Here is a 17,198-nt window from a genome sequence, read left to right as displayed (position 1 = left end):
GGTGGATAGTCAACATTTAGTATCTCGCTGTCGGGCCGACTCAGCTCGTCCTCGGAACCACCACTAGTAAGATTCATCAAAATCTTCGGACCCATCAGATTCATCAAAATCTTCACCACTCGTCCCTTGCCCATCTGAACTATCTTCACTAGAAGTGGCACCACTCAGCCTAGGGGCAGCCACACTCACTCCTCTTGGTATACCACCCTTGCCCATCTGAACTATCTTCACTAGAAGTGGCACCACTCGTCCTGGGGGCAGCCACACTCACTCCTCTCGGTATGCCAACGGGAATGTCTCCACCCTCTGGCATCACTACCATCGTTAGGGTTCTCTCGTACTCATTTTCATCCTCTATACTTGCCCGACTCGACTTGTCCAACTCTGACTATGACATCAAAATTTAACAACTCCTTATTCCACTAGACCCCAACGACCGAGTGATTCCATGCGATGATGACCAAAAACACTTAGTCAAACAGTCTAACCACTTTGCCCGGTCAGGACAATCGATAGACAATCTCAACCACTTAAAAGTTCTACTTTAGGTACAGAACTGCCCACTCGCCCCGATCGATCGAGTACTCGAAATTTGAACCTGTGGATTAATTCCTAACTCTCAAACATATTCGACCCGGTCAGGATGATCGAGCGGCCACGCCCAAGACTCTAACTCACGATTTGGTCCACCTTACTTGGTCTGGATGACCGAATGCCTTAGCCCCCAATTATTTTGATATGCATCCTTATTCTATCACGGCACTTGACTTGGTCAGACAGACTGAGACGAGCCAAATGAGAGTATCCAATAAACCGAATTCATCTTCTATCCTCCCTAAACCTAAAGAACCCAGAATTTTCAAACTCATACCAAATTCCTTTGCAAATCCCAAATCTCAAATCAAACACTAAAAGAAACCACACCAAATCGATCCTAAATGCACAAAATCTCCTAAACACCAAACCGAAAAACTAAATCACCACCGATTCTACCGAGTTCAAACTAGACAACGTCACGTCTCTATTTTTCAAACTCTTTTAAAAAATCTACCAAACCTCACCTAAACCTCTTCAAAAACACCAGAAAACACAAAGCAAGGCTAGAAAGAAACAAAAAATAGTAGAAGAAAGCAATCTTTACCGTGAAAATGGCCAGAATCTTAAAAAACTTTTCGTTGCTGCGGAAAGAAATTGAAATTGGAAAAGAAAACTCAAAGAAACAGAAATGAGAATGAAGCGAAATGAACAGTGACCTCGGCAATTTTATTGACAAAATCTAGCAAAGGCTACATGTGGCAACCTTCGATTGGTCATCAACCAATACGACTCTCCATTTTCCCACTCAAGCACAAAAAAGAGCTCTCGACTGTACACGTGTCGCGAGATGAGTCACCCAACTTTGTATTACCCATTCAGAATTCAAGACCGCCATGTCGTGCGAACCTTGCAAAACCATGAGGATGTTAACCAGTCGCTCAATTTGACCGACCGAATGGAGTAACCACCAGACGAATAAATTATTTTCCCTCAGCATTCCCATTTCATGGTCAACGCTGTCAAGTCAAACACATCACTTCCACCACTTGGTCCACCTGACCGAGTGAGGTGGCCATGAAGAATTAACTAGCCTCTCCCTGCTTGTTTGGAAATACGCATACACCAACTTGCTTGGATTAGATCAATCAATCGAGGGCACCTTTATGGGATTTTTCGCACATCCTCTCACTCGGTTTGATGCACCGAGTGAGGACACGTTCAAGGGATGTGCCTCACATCCTCTCACTCGGTTTGATGCATCAAGTGAGGACACCTTCATGGGATGTTCCACACATCTTCTCACTCGGTTTGATGCATCGAGTAAGGACACCTTTATGAGATGTTCCGCACATACCCTCCCTCGATTTGATGCACCGAGCGAGGTCTCCGCTTATTGCATTTCCTCACTCAGCCTAATACGCCGAGCGAGAATAGACTCGGCCCACGCTTCATACTATGCACTCGGTCTGGCTCACCGAGTAAGCCACTTACATACAAAGAGTTTTAACTTAGGACCCAGTTCCATGAACTAAAAACTAGCATTTACGTTGGCACTCGCCCTGCCGGATAGGTAGACCAAGCATCCCTTCATGCAGCAATAACTACTCTCTAAGCTAAGTATCCTTAACTTAAGAATGGGGGGAAAACTGTTAGGGTCAAAAAATGTCCTCGGCCTCAGTAGGCCCGAAGACAAAAACACCTTCAACAAAGCTCAGAGCCACGGCCCAATTCCGATTGGGCCTATGACAGAATTCACATATTGGGCCTACTCATTACACCAACTAGGTCGCTCACTACCTAAGCCCAATCAATAAGGCTCTGATTTACTTAGGCCTCACCATCAGCTTATCTGGGCCCAAGCCCATTGATCCAAGATCGCCAACTGGACCTAGGGTTTCCTTAGACTCCAAGGCTACCTACTTCCTATTTTGGTACTATCCGGATACTCTCAAAGAGATCCATCTATATCCTAATTCGTCTAAGATCTGAATCTTAGGCTAAATATGACTTTTTCCCTTACTAAGGCAAGGGAATCAAAGGCTTTCCTATTCACTAAACCTCAACCACTATGGACTCGTAGTCATACTAGGATTCTAAGATTCTGCAACAACTATATAAGCAGAAGCTTACCCTCTCACAATTCATTTCGTATTACACCTTAAAACGCCCCAGTTCTCATCCTTGAGAGCTTTACATCACCGTCGTAGTTCTAGTCTCCAACTAAACTTCCAGTAACCCTCTCTTTGCCCTTACCCTCACTAAATTAGCTTCATTTAGCCTTGCTGACTTGAGCGTCAGAGTGCCTACGGCAAACACCACCCCGATGTTTTTTGTTCGCTTCATGCTTGTTTCTTCATGTGTGCAGGTGCAACAGATTGCTAGTGGCCTCAACCTCAAAAGATCATACCCCCCATTCCCCAACCATAGATTTTACCGTCTACAATTCTCAAGAGAAACCTTATTCTTGAGACACAATGTGCTTCATCACACACACACACACACACACACACACACACCTGCTAACCTAAAATATCAAAAGACTCTAAAACATATGTGTTCTGTACATGACGTTTAAAAACATTAGGTCGTAGTCCTTTAGTTAGGGGATCGGCCAACATAAAATCAGTACTGATGTACTATACAACAATGTCTCCCTTCTTTATTAGGTCATTGACTGTAAGATACTTTATCTTCATATGCTTTGACTCACTACTGATTTTATTGTTCTTAGAAAAGAACACTATCACATTATTATCAAAGTGGATCATTAGTGGTCTTCTGATGGATTTGACCACAGGAAGCTCAAAGATATAATTGTTCAACTATATAGCCTAAGTGGTTGCTTCGTAACAAGCAATGAATTCAGCATACATCGTTGAGGATGTTATCAACTTCTGCTTGACACTCTTCCAATATATGACCCCACCTGTGAGCATCAAAATGTGTCAACAAGTAGATTTCAAATCATTCGAACAACTACCATCTGAATCGAAATATTCAACAGTGATAAAAGAACTTTAAGGTTGTTACATTTATATACTTTAGTTTATACATGTAATACCTCTCATACATTTTATGTTTTTATAAATAAGAAAAGTGGTACTACTCATAAAGTTTATGTATAAAGTTAAGGTGACATTTCCCTTTAATTAATTAATTAACTTCGTATTTTCACTTTTCAATCATGGCTTTGTATATAAACTTTAGAAGAACAGTATTATTTAAATAAATAATTATGAAACAAATAATAATATACAAAGTCTAAGGATATAAAGTATAGTATGATTGAGAGAGTGAAATTATAAAATCAACTTGTTAAATAAAGATAAATGAATTATTAATTAAAAGATAATATCTTGTCGCTTTGTATACAAACTTTATAAGAGCATTACTACTCTATTTAAACAATATATAAAATTTTAATATTACATTAGTAATCATGCGTGCCGTACTAGAAATTTCAAATTTGGTTATAATACTGTATTCCAATATTTCTTACTTCTATTGGAAATATTTAACTGTTAATGTTAGATCATGATAATAATGTTTTTTATATAAAAATAAGGAAGCGCTCATTTGATAACGTTGTTAGAGTTTATACTATCCACTAATGTAAGTGTGCATACAAATTTCCAATGCAAATCTTCACACATAATCAAGATCATAACTTGATATAATTAGCATGTTAAAATCAAAGCATAACCTCTTTGATTACTCTTCTCTTCAACGAAGATTACAGTAGTTTCATGTTCTAATCAAAAGCTACAGAAATATTTCATTTCTAATTGATCCAAATCTATTTTTCCGCTTATGGTCTCTATACATTGATCAATTTTTGCCGCTTTGGTCATCTTCCCTGGTATGTTTATCTTCACTTACTCGTTGTCTTTTACTCTCTAAAATATGTAATGAATTTATGGTTAAGCTAAACCTGAGCAATGGGTTTTCTTGTGATGTCAATTGAGATTAGATTTTATGAGAAACAATTTTAATGAAAAAAATTATAGGATTCAAATTAAAATTAGTAATACATAATAATCTATAAATTAGGGTTTGAGTATCTGCAAATTTTGAAATTTAGTAAGTATGAAAATTATAATATGAATTATGATTAACAATATCATTTTCGGATTTATTTATTAGTTTGATTTTTATTTTTCATTTTGCCGTGCAGTTTACGGGAAGATGGCTGCCAAAGTAACAAATAATTTCTCAAATACCAAGGCTTACATAATTGAACTGCAACAAAACTCCTAATGAAACATCCATTTTCGATTTCTGTTTCTGATCATTTGTGAAAATAGTTGTTTTAGATGAGTATTAAAGATGAGATTTTCCAGTAACTTATGCTACTCTATTGGAGTTACTGTAGTCTGTAAATATATATATTCAACAATGATAAAAGGTTACATTTAGGAGGCGTTTGAATCATATAAACATAATTACTGAGAATATTTAGAAAATGTGTTTGGTTGATTCGAATAAATTGGTGAATAATATTTTGGTTGGAAGAATAAATGCGTGGGTATGTTATATAGATTACTAAATTGTCATCCTTTTTAAAAATTAATATAATAGTATTTATTATTATTATTTTTTGAATCATTTCTTTTAACCCCCTACATTTGAAATTTTGCTAAAACACCACAGCTATATAAAACTTTAATTTGTAGCAAAATTACTCTCACCCACCCCAAGCTCCTGCCGGCAGCTAACCACCACCGTCGGCTGCCGCCAACAGTCAATGGAATGGCGCACGATTGGCCATATATGGTCGACCGTGTGCCAGCAAAGCCAAAAATGGCCATGGATCACAAATCCATGGCCGAAAAACGGCCAGATCTATGGCCATTTCACGGCCAAAGATGTGGCCATGGCATTTCAAGGCCAAAAGATCTAGTCTTTTCACGGCCACAGATCTAGTCTTTTCACGGCCATAGAAACGCTAGGCTAGAAAAGGCCTTACTAGCGCATGACCGGCCAGATCCTGCCGGTCGTGCACCATTACGATGACTTACGCTAGCAGTCGACGATGGTGAGTCACGGCCGACGGTAGTCTTGGGTGGCTGGGGGTATTTTATTAATTTGTAAACTTTTTTTTGGCTAGAGTGTTTTAGCTAATTTCTCAAATGTAGGGGGTTAGGCTAATTGTTATTTGGTAGACATTTGAGGGCAATTATGTCTGAAATGCTTTTTAATTAAAGGCAAAATGGGTAGAAAAATTAGATTACCCCGATAATATTTTAATAACACCCCTTAACAAGGTAATAAGGTTACCCCCCACATTACCAACAATAAATACTATTTGCAATAAAAGATTACCGTAATATTTTATTACTTGCAAACCATACACCGGAATCTTGCAAAATAAATGAAGATTATCCCCATTATCTTATATACCCTCGATCCAAACGGCTCCTCAAATATGATGTCAACTCAACATCAATCATCACTATTAGATCAACAAAGATGAGCAATTCATAAAAAATCTGACCCAATGAATCTGGCCTTGTCATTTAGTCACATTAAGAGTGCGTTTGGTTCAAGGAATGTTGGATTACTGAGAATGTTATATTAATGAAAAGTTAAATTACCTTGAAGATTATTAGGAATTTTTAGGAAAATATGTTTGGTTAGTTGGAATAAATTGGTGGGTATGTTATTTAAATTACCAAATTGCCCTCTTTTTAAATATTAATATAATATTATTTTTATTATTAATTTTTGAATAATTCGGTTTAACTACCAACATTTTAGATTTAGCTAAAACACCTCAGTTTATATAAAATTTTAATTTATAACAAAATCACCCCCACTGTCAACCGCCAGCCACCACCTTCCGCCATCGGAAGTCGTCGAAAGTCGTTGGAAATCGTCGGGAGTCCCCGTGAGTTGTCGATATTGCCATTTTTGACCATATTGATGGAAAAAAAAACGGCCATATTTGAGTAGATCTAGCTGTTAATTGCCAAATCCATGGCCGTTAACAGCCAAATCTGGCCCAGATCTGGCCGTTAACAGCCATGGATCTGGCTATTAAATCCTAAACCCTCTGGCTGAAGATGGCCATAATAGATTTGGCCATTTCCGGCCAGATCTACTCCGATATGTTCGTTTTTTGCCATCAATATGGCTAGAAATGGCCATATCAAAGCCTCTCAGCAACTGTCAGTGAGTCCCGGTGACTTCCGAAGAATTTTGGTGGCAGCTGGTGGTGGTTGGCCAACTATCGATGGTGGTGGCTGGGTGGTAGTGGTGGTCTGTATTTTGTTTTAAATATAAGGGTATTATTGTCTAAAAACTTAATTAAATAAGAGTAAAATTGTAATAGTGGATTAATGTAAATTGATTTTAAAATAAAGGCATTATTGTCTAAAAAGTTTATTAAAAGAAAAAATTTTAAACAAAAATAAGATAACAAAGTAATCTTACAATACCTAAGTAAATGGAGGTAATCAAATTACCTTCAATATTACCAATAGTAACTACTATTGGTATTGGAAGATTACCATAATCTTATATTACTTGACAACCAAACATGATAATCAAATAATATAAGATGACATTACCTAAGTAATCTCATATAACCCCTAACCAAACGCCCTCTAATAGTTTAGGGTGCATTTGTTTTAGTATTTTGGATAGTATTTTTGAAAAAATAAGAGTTAGGTGGTAATAACGAGGTAGATTTGAAAATTACTAAAAACACCCCCTAGGTTTGTTAATTTACTAAACACCCTTATAATAAAAACATTAAAAATTACAAAAACACCCCCACCCACCCATTAAATACCAACAGCCAGCCACCACTGTCGGAGGGTGGCCAGAGTCACCGTATTGACCCACGACTAGATGGATCTGGTCGGTCGTGCGTCGAGATGACCTTTTCTAGCCAAATCCATTGTGGATCTAGCTAAAAAATGCCATATCTACGGCTAGATCTGGCCATTGACGGCCAAATCTGGCCACGTTTGGTCGTCAACAACGGCCAAAGAATTGGCCATCAACAGTCAAATCTTTGGCTGTAGATCTGGCCTTTTCTAGCCAGATTCACAGTGGTCTGGCCAGAAAAGGCTATCTCGGCACACTACCGGCCAGATCTAACCGGTAGTGTGCCATTATACTAGATTCCGACCACCTTTCGACTATGGTGGCTAGAATCTGGCAAATGTGGGTGGTGGGGGTGTTTTTATGAATTTCTAAACTTTTTTTTGAGGTGTTTAGTTAAATTAAAAAACTTAGGGGGTCTAAAAATAATTAAATATAATATAATAGTATTTTCATAATAGGAAAACAAATGTGTATTTTGGAAATGATGGGAATAGGATAGGGGAAAAATATGGAAACAAACGCACCCATGGTATTTTCAGAATAGGGAAACAAATGTGTATTTTGGAAATAATAGGAATAGGAAAGGGGGAAAATAGGGAAACAAATGCACCCTTAATATTTCCCATTCTCTCTATGCTTCTCTCATACACTTAAACTCTCTTTTAACCTTAAGGATGTCGCAATATTCTAATAATGGTGAGAATAACAAAAAGAACTCACATAGTTTGTAAAACTGCCATATCATCCTTTATATTTCTAATGTGCTACTATTTCCACTAGCCCTTCTTAGATGATGTTAAAATGTGCGTGGGTGTATGTGTGTGAGGGATAAGAGGAGGGTCTTGACCATAGATTCGACCGATCACCATATTGATCGACTATCTCCGAGTAGGTCGACTATCATAATTTCTCACATGTATAAACTCCATAACCTTCTGGCACCGTCGATTGAGGGCTAGTAACCCTTTTGGTAAATAAGAATCATTAAGTATCTATATAATTCTGAAGCCCACCTTTGTTATTGATCGCCATTTGGATTCCTTGTAGGATTCTAGTAGGATATTGCTCGCCACGTAGGATCCGGAAGCATACCTTGGTTGAGTGACACATAGGATGTTGGTTTAATGAGATATTAATACATTGCATTGGTATTCTTGGTTTAATAAGATATTAATGTATTGCATTAGTATTCTAGGGTGCGTTTGGTTTATTATTTTGGATAGAATTTTAGAAATAATATTGGGTAGTTGGATAGGGGAGTATTACGAGATAAAATTTAAAAATTTATGAAAAAGCCCATAAGTTTGCTAATTTAATTAAATACCCTAATATATAAAATGACAAAAACACCCTTACCACCTGCAGTGCCAGATTCCGGCCACCACCGTCAGAATCTGACCAGAAAATCGCGTTATGACATAGACCGGTCGGATCAGTGTCGTAACGCGTCGTTATGGCCTTTTCCGGCCAGATCTATGGCCTGCTGTGGCCGCGACGGCCGGAAAAGGCCAAAACGATGGCCATCTTTGGCCGTTAGCTACGGCCAAAGATATGACCGTCGTTTTTGGTCAACGATGGCCAAGATTTGGCCGTCGTTCACAGCCAGATCGATGAACTTCCGACCATATTTGGTCGGCAGGTAGGCCGCTGTACAGATTCTGGCTACCACAGAAAGTGGTTGCCGGAATCTGGCAAGTATGGGTCGCAGGGGTGTTTTTGCTAATTTTTAAACCTTTTTTCAGGGTATGTTTAATGAAATAAATAACTTTATGAGGTCTAAAAGTAATTAAAAAAAATAAGGTAATATTTCTGAAATAATGTGCCAAACATTATTTAGAGAATATGATTGAGAATATGGGCAGAAATAATAAGCCAAACATGCCCCTAAATATTACCACAATAGATACGTGGTTTAATGTGATATTAATGCAGTATTCCAAATGTTCACTTGAAGTTACCAAAAAGGATTTAATATTTAGTTTTAGGGTTTAGATTGAGCCTTTGGGTTGGTCCTTATTTTGCTCGGTTAGAAGTTTTTCCCAAGCTTAATTATGTGTTTCAGATTCCTATTTTGGCTAACAATTTTTCTTTTTTAATGTTTATTAACTTTCTTGCTTTTTGACTATCTCTAAGAGTTTGATATTGTAGAAATTGTTTGAGTTCAATATTTATGGTATCTCAGTTATGATTTTCTTTTGTAAGACTCAAAAAGAGGGTTACTTCTTTTTGCAATGCATAGCTGATTCTTCGTATTCTGTGTTGTAAAGATGGCAATGCAGGCAGATTCTTCTGCCTTAAGTCCCGAAGTAGTTGGGAATGCCTTTGTGGAGCAATACTACAGTATTCTTTGTCAATCACCTGATAATGTTCACAGATTTTATCAGGAATCAAATATGCTAAGCCGGCCAGATCCTTCCGGTGCTATGAGAAGACCATCAAAGTAAGCTGACTGTAACAATATTTGTATATAGTTACTGCTCTTTTAACTGGGTTCACACCATATCAACAAGTCAAACTAAGTCAAATTTCAAGTTAGGGCATAATTGAACCACACAGAAGCACATTCATGTTTGTCCGTATATTTTTATTTTTATTTAATTTATAAGGCGGTTAATTTTGATTTTTTCTTTGTTTTTTTTATGTTAATTGATTTTAATTAATTGGTGTTTTTCCTTTCTGGAGCAGGGCATAAATGACAAGATTTTGTCTATGGACTATCAGAATTTTAAGGTCCAGATATTTTCTGCTGATGCTCAAGGTTCGTATAATAAGGGATTGATTGTTTTGGTAACTGGTTGTTTGCTTGCAAAGGATAATTTGAGAAGGAAATTCACTCAAATCATTTTTTTTAGCTCCACAAGACAAAGGATACTTTGTCTTAAATGATGTTTTCAGATATGCGGATGAAAATCATTAAATGGAAGACAACGAAGAATCTAGAGGGGTTGTAAATAATAAAGCTGATGAAAGTGCTCCAACAGCTCCTTTGGCTGCTGATCCTGGTAGGTTTCTCTGTCCTAAGTTGCATTTTAATTTTTCGGTTGCTCGGTTTCAATTGTGGCATTGCTTTCTTTATTAATGTGTTTGAAAAAAAAAATTATTGTTCTGGTTTTGTCACAGAGCCAATTCATGCTCCCAATAACCATGCTGTGAATCACAATTCACCAACCCCTGCAAATGAGGACACTGAAAACGGCAAAGAAGTCAGTCATCCATTGGACAATGGAAAAGTTTTGGTGGCTGAGAAAGTGGTTGTTCCAGAGCATCCAATCATTTCAAGCCAGAATGATGCCCCTCCGGTCACAAAGACCCTTGCTTCTAAAACACAAGACGAAGTCCCCAAGAAATCTTTTGCATCAGTGGTATGCTAATATATATAGGCATCTTACAAATATCATGATCATTTAACATTTTTAAATGTGTCTTTTCTTATTGATATTTTTCAGGTACATGATTTGAAAAAGAGTAATTCTCCATTTGATGTTGTTCTGAGGGTTCCACCTGTTAAACTTGTGGAACAATCACGGGTCACTGCAGCAGCAGCTATAGCAACTGCTCCTAATAGCAACAATTCCGTGGATAAAAACAATAATAATGCTGGTTTTTATTTCATTTCGTCTACATCAGTAGATTCTTATCTTGTGTGATTTGGGAATTATACATGTACACAGTCATTTCTCTACTGCTTCTGTCTTAATGATTTTCATTGTACATATAGCAGTTAAGGGTCACTCCATATTTGTCGGAAACTTGCTTGATACTGCAACAGTTGGACAACTTAAGGTGGTTTTTGAGCAATTTGGGCCTATTAAACCAGATGGCATTCAAGTTAGAAGTCAGAAGGTCTTTTTCAAACTTATTTTGAGCCCTTCTATATTTTTGGCATGATACTCATTCACATGTTGACATACTTCTTTCTACAGCAAACAGGGAACTGTTTCGGTTTTGTAGAATTTGAATCTGCCAGTTCAGTGCAAAGTGTGCTCAAGGTACAGCCTTTTTCTTCCATTGGTTGTATCATATTTCCTGGTAGTTTGATATTTTTGCTGTCAATAGTTGGGTTCGCCAATCTCTTTCTGCCTTTAATTAACCTTAAGTTTATGGCGTGCAACCTCGCATAGATTCCGTCTTGCCCTTTGTAACTACTTGCTTGAAACTGGCTTATATTCTATAGTCTGGTTCTGTGATCTCCTAATGACTTTTATTAGTTGTGTGAAAGCTAAAATTTGGGATATTTTAGGGCCATCTACCTTTATTAAAGAGTAAACTGAAAACTATTGTTTCTATTGCTTTCTGAGTTGAGAATGGTTTGTTTACATTTTTAGGTGATAATTTCAGATACTTTAAAATCTTTATAAAAAAATTTCTTTGCAAGAGTTGCATCTTTTCAATGCTTGGTTGGATTTTTGTAGGTGCTTTAACCAAAATTTTGAATGTAATGACAAACATAAAATTGAGATGGAGAACATCTGTGGATAATAAGAACTCTGAGAACTTTAAAGATGTTCATAAAATGCTTGTGGACCATAATTTGCATAATGTAGCACATTCTTTTTTTGCCCCTTTTTTTTTCTGGTAATCCTCAGCTGGATGTGATGTTTGTCTTGAAATGAAAGTTTAGAAATGTAATGCATTTTTTTTTTCCTTCAATTTAATGACGTTGCTGCTGAGACAAAATTTGCTATATTACTAATATAAGATGTCCTTTTCTGTGTATATTTATGTTATGTCAGTTATCCTTTTCATGAATTTGTGCTCTATGCACTAAGAATTTTTTGAAGAATGTTGCAAAGCTTCAACTGCTATAATATTATTAGCATCTCTGATTTTTGAAGTTCCTTGATGGTGCTTTGTCTAATATTGAATTGCATTGCTGTCTTAGGCTTCTCCTATTTCAATTGGCAATCGAAGAGCTTCCATTGAAGTAAAGCGAGGTTAGTGGAAGTTCCAAAAATCCATCTTCGGCTCTTACAATCACACCTCTGTCGATTCACTCGCTCTCCATCTCACATGCCACTGCTCTATCACCTCCTTCATGCGACACCAAAATCACCTCCAGATGCGTCACCGTCGTCCTACTTCCGGCACTTGCCGTTGACCTCTCAATTCTTCCACTCCGGTCTTGTGATTTACCGTATTGGTGGCGCAGCTAGAGTCTGTAGTCGCCTCCGCATCGCAACAATCGCCTGACCCTTTCCTCTGCGTCGATCTCCTCTCCGATCTCATCTCCGCCATCGACAAAAAGCCCAAGGTCGGTCGATCTAAATGGTGCGTTTTCTTTCTGTACTCATTATTACTCCAAATGTGATTTTAACTGTTCCCATTTATGAATTATCATTAATTAATTATAACATAAAGTCTCTTTCGTTAGGTGTGCTGGGAGAAATTTGCAAGGCACTTTGAGGTGGAGCTGAAGGAGGTGAAGCTAAGAGATGGATACAATGTAATGGATCCTCAAAAAGCAGTTTAAATGGTAGATGAGACACTATTTCTTTATTCGATTTTGAATCTGCATATTTTGTCTCTTTATATAATCTTATCTACTAATTTTGATGATTAAATAACAATGCAACTATTAGATTACTAATATAAACATAATAGCAAAACTTAAGAAAGAACTTTCATGCTCATATAATGAATTAATCTGAACTTTATATAGGTCAATGTTAGAAAGAAAAACCTAGACCATGCTCACAGATAGCTAAATAAAACACAATAAGTTTCCTTATTTAATTGAATATGCCTTTTGGATGAGCTAATAGCTTGATATCCAATTAATCCAAATTTATTCTGATGTGTATAATACACCGAACAGAATGATGGAGGCCCAGATTGTTTCGCATACTGTCAAGTCTCATGGAGTTAGAGTTGCAAGGACACACATGCATGATTGGCTGATACTTTTGCTTCTTGTGGTGATAATTTCCATCCTCTTGCTTATGCAACCATTTTACCGTTTTGTTGGGAAGGATATGATGATTGATCTTAGATACCCCTTGAAAAGTAACAGAGTACCCTTTTGGGCAGTTCTAGTAAGTTTCCTGCATGGTTGTGCCTACTTTTCAAAAAATAAACCCTTTAGTTTTAAGAATTTAATATTTGATTAATGATGGCCTTTCCTTTCCCTGGGATTATTAGTCGTATGCAGGTGTCTTTCCTTGGTGACATTCCTCATTGTCTATTACCGTAGGGATGATGTATATGACCAGTTTTAGCCACTCCAAACTTTCTTAATGTTTGTATAACACCTCAATAATTGTATAACACCTCAATATCTTATCCATGTTTTAGGAAAACGAATATATATTCCCTTATGAGTGTTTGTAGGAGTTTTGACATGGGTGGTCATGACTGTTGTGTATGCCATTATTTTTGATAGAAGTGCCCTACAACTCATAAATTATACAACTTCTACTGTTCCCTCATTGCAGGTTGGCAATAAAGAAGACATATATAAGCCAACAAATCTTCAATGAATTGATATCTTCTCATGGTCTTACTGATGCTTCTGTGGAAGCTTTCCGAGATTGTGCTCTACAGGTAAGACTTTGTGGGTGGTTTGAGCATTGAAGTACTGATTATAATTAAGCTGCTATACTTTGTTTAGCTCTTGATGGAGGCTTTCCGTTTTAAAGTAGCCGCGTTATGTTTGTAGGTTGTTTTGTTGGGTGAATATCCTGGAGTGAAGGATAGTTGGATGGATGTTATTGCTTCACCAGGGTCGTCTTCTTTACTCTCTGTTGATCTTCGTGGTTCTGATGTCACGGATACTGGGTTGGACCTCTTAAAAGATTGTACCAACAACCAAGCATTAACCTTTAACAATTGTGACATCCTTTCTATTTTTTCCTATTACACGCAGCTAGCTTAAGTTTAATGTATGGGAATTTATATTCGTAAATTTTCTAAAACAGTTATTTAAGAGCTCCTTCTCAGCGATGATTAATGCCCGAATAAAAAAAAAGTACTTATGGTATGTGCATGTTTATGTACTGCAAAAAGAGTGTGATGTGATTAAATTGGTGGTCTGTTTCGACCCTACTGTAAAACTATATATAATTAAAAAATGATTTCATTAAAACAAACTCGACAGGACAGTTTGTAATTAGATCAGTTCATAGATAGATATTGTTTGCTTGTTATAGGTCTTTCTTGCCAATTTGTGAATTATCATATTTAAGATTGTGAGAGAAGGTTGTAGATTAAGTTGTGAACGAAACATTACTTATTACATGTAATACCCCTCATACTTTTTATGTTTTTATAAATAAGAAAAGTGGTACTACTCTTCTGAAGTTTATATATAAAATTAAGTATACAATTAAGGTGACATTTCCCCTTAATTAATGAATTAACTTCGTATTTTCACTTTTCAATCATAGTGTGCCATGTTACTGTATATACTAAGCTTTCGTGTATATAAACTTTGTTAGAGTAGCATTATTTAAATAAAAAATTGTGAAACAAATAATAATAAATATGCATTAGAACAAGTTAAAAAAAAAATCAGTTTTAATTAATATATATATATAAAAAGGCATTAGTTAGATGTTGGATATATCTACTCATATATAATACTTCGATTCACTACTATTAAACTACTAATCAACCAAAGTCAACTTTGATCTATCCATAATATAACACCAAATTAAAAATATTAGTAAATTTTTTATATAGATACAAAAACTTATTACTATAAAAAATATTATAACTTTATAAAGATGTAGTTATAAAAATTGTTATTTTGATTTTTGATTTTATAATTTATGTTTTTAGTAATATATATTAATTTATAATTTATGTTTTAATAGTATATATTAAAACTTCATTTTATTGTTTTAATAATCATTATTGCTGCAATTAAAACAAAAAGAAACGGAAGAAAATAATCCGAACGGAAATACAAGAAACTCCGATCATAATCATTATAATCACCCACTGTCACTTGGACTCGTTCCTCTCCTCAATCTTGACCGGAAACCCACCTTTCATCTTGGCCGTCAAATGCGCCACAAACTCCGGCTCAACACCCTCCTCTATCACTGGCACCACCTTAAACCTCTTCAAAACCCCACTTACTACTCTCTTCATTTGCAAGAACGCCATCTCCTTCCCTAAACAAATCCTCGGTCCTGCCTGAAACACCGGATATGTATATGAATCCCTCCCCACAAAGCTCCACGTGTCCTCTTCTTCCCTCTTCAACCACCTCTCTGGCTTGAACTCGCTCCAGTCTTTTCCCCACAGCTTCTCCATTCTCCCCATCGCGTACGGATGATACGCCACTCGCATGCCCTTCTTCACAACCGTCCCGTCCGGCAATACGTCGTCCTTCTCCGCTACCTTGGAGTCTACAGGAACAGGTGGGTAGAATCTCATGCTCTCGCAGAGTGATGCGTGCGTGTACACCATATCTTTGATGTCTTCATAAACTGGCGTGTTTGATTTTTCTTTGATTTCTTTGAGAATTTCTTTTTCGGCTTCAGGGTGTTTTGAGATGAGCCAGAAGAACCACGTCAAAGCGGCTGAAGTAGTGTCTCGACCGGCGAGTGTGAAGCTGATGACTATATCAGTTACAAAGTCATCGTCGTATTGGCCCGAACTCAAGAATCGTGACAAAAGATCCATAGACTCACCAGGATCTAGTTTCTTTTCTTTTATGATGTTCTTTGAGAATTCTCGGACTTCAGAAGCTGCAAGTTTTAGACGCTTTTCGGAGCCAATATTGAGAAGCCGTTTAATTTTCCAGATTATTGGTAAAGTCGCTCGAAATCTTTCGCTGCTTATTTTAACACCCTCGTCAAAAGCTTGTGCGAATTTGGCTTCTGGAAAAGATGGCAATAGATATTCCGGATCGTACCCGAAAGCGATCTTGCATATATTATCAAAAGCAAATCTTTGAAGAACATCTTGAAAATCGAGCACTTGTTTATTGGCAGCCGCCGTTTCAAGAATGGGAATAAGGCGATCGGAGAGTTCAGTTTCGACTACAGTTTCGACAAATTTACGGAGGGATTTGGTATTGAATTCGTGGCTGGAAATTTGTCTTTGAAACTTCCATTCTTCGCCGTCAATATTGAAAATACCATGACCCAAAAAATCGAATAGAGTTGATCGAAATCCGTCGCCTTTTGGGTAATTGTAGAAGTTAGTTTTGAGGATGTGTTGGACATTAGCCGGATTGGCTGTCAAGATAGTGACCTGGCCTCCTAACCTCTGCAAGGTAAATGTTGCAGAAGGAACATTTTGCAGAATAGAAGTTACCCACTGGAGTAACTGGTTTTGGTTGGCTAGAAAAGAGAAAAAAGAGCCCACTATTGGGTAGGACTTTGGAAGAATTACATTAGTGGAAGGATATGAAGATGATGAACCTTCAGGTTTGGAGTTTCTAGTTCTGGTTATGAGAAAGAAGACGAGTGAAGTGAAAATTAAAAGGAGAAATGAAGTAAGAAGATGAAGCGACATGGGTGATAAAAGATTAAAAATTTGTGATGAATATGAGTTTGATTAGATTTGGATGTGAGGAAAAAGAGAAAAGTGTTGGATTTATAAATGGGGAGAAAGTAATTGATTATTGGAGATTATAAGGTCTGGTGGGGTCTAAACTTGGATATTGAGAATTTGAAATGGGAAAACAAAAAAATCATATTCATATTGATCAAAAGGGAAAACTAAAAGTAAAATAAATTATCTGCATTTTCAATTAATATGAAAAGGACCTGGGTTTCCCCTCTTTTCTAGAAAATATATGCAAGAAACGTATGCAAGATCGTCACTTCCCTGCCACGTGTCTTTCCAAATTCTCTATTTCGACAAGGGAAGTTTTAAGG

At 36.9% G+C, this 17,198-nt stretch overlaps 1 protein-coding gene and 3 long non-coding RNA genes across 4 annotated transcripts; 3 read left to right on the top strand and 1 right to left on the bottom strand.

Annotated features, from left to right (window-relative positions):
- Positions 1 to 9,639: 9,639 nt before the first annotated feature.
- On the top strand, positions 9,640 to 10,940 carry LOC116135316. Its single transcript, XR_004128870.1, has 4 exons — positions 9,640 to 9,808; positions 10,054 to 10,098; positions 10,489 to 10,730; positions 10,815 to 10,940. It is a non-coding gene; the product is annotated as an uncharacterized LOC116135316 (long non-coding RNA).
- A 177-nt stretch (positions 10,941 to 11,117) lies between these two features.
- On the top strand, positions 11,118 to 12,385 carry LOC116135310. Its single transcript, XR_004128869.1, has 3 exons — positions 11,118 to 11,211; positions 11,292 to 11,357; positions 12,251 to 12,385. It is a non-coding gene; the product is annotated as an uncharacterized LOC116135310 (long non-coding RNA).
- Positions 12,386 to 12,765: 380 nt separating this feature from the next.
- Positions 12,766 to 14,112, top strand: LOC116135379. The gene is made up of 4 exons (XR_004128886.1): positions 12,766 to 12,811; positions 13,184 to 13,400; positions 13,800 to 13,908; positions 14,024 to 14,112. It is a non-coding gene; the product is annotated as an uncharacterized LOC116135379 (long non-coding RNA).
- Positions 14,113 to 15,236: 1,124 nt separating this feature from the next.
- On the bottom strand, positions 15,237 to 16,857 carry LOC116136309 (cytochrome P450 94A2-like). Its single transcript, XM_031422024.1, has one exon. The coding sequence runs from the start codon at positions 16,831 to 16,833 to the stop codon at positions 15,310 to 15,312; it is 1,524 nt and encodes a 507-aa protein (XP_031277884.1). The 5' UTR covers positions 16,834 to 16,857; the 3' UTR covers positions 15,237 to 15,309.
- Between the last annotated feature and the right edge of the window lie 341 nt (positions 16,858 to 17,198).

The sequence above is a fragment of the Pistacia vera genome, unplaced genomic scaffold (genome assembly GCF_008641045.1).
Source record: "Pistacia vera cultivar Batoury unplaced genomic scaffold, PisVer_v2 Contig109, whole genome shotgun sequence".
In the NCBI taxonomy this organism is placed as follows: domain Eukaryota; kingdom Viridiplantae; phylum Streptophyta; class Magnoliopsida; order Sapindales; family Anacardiaceae; genus Pistacia; species Pistacia vera.
Note: the sequence above shows the minus strand (reverse complement) of the source record. Positions and strands in the feature narration are given on the sequence as shown.

Coding starts and splice junctions, on each gene's coding strand:
- LOC116136309 (XM_031422024.1), bottom strand. CDS start 16,833: ATGTCGCTTCATCTTCTTACTTCATTTCTCCTTTTAATTTTCACTTCA.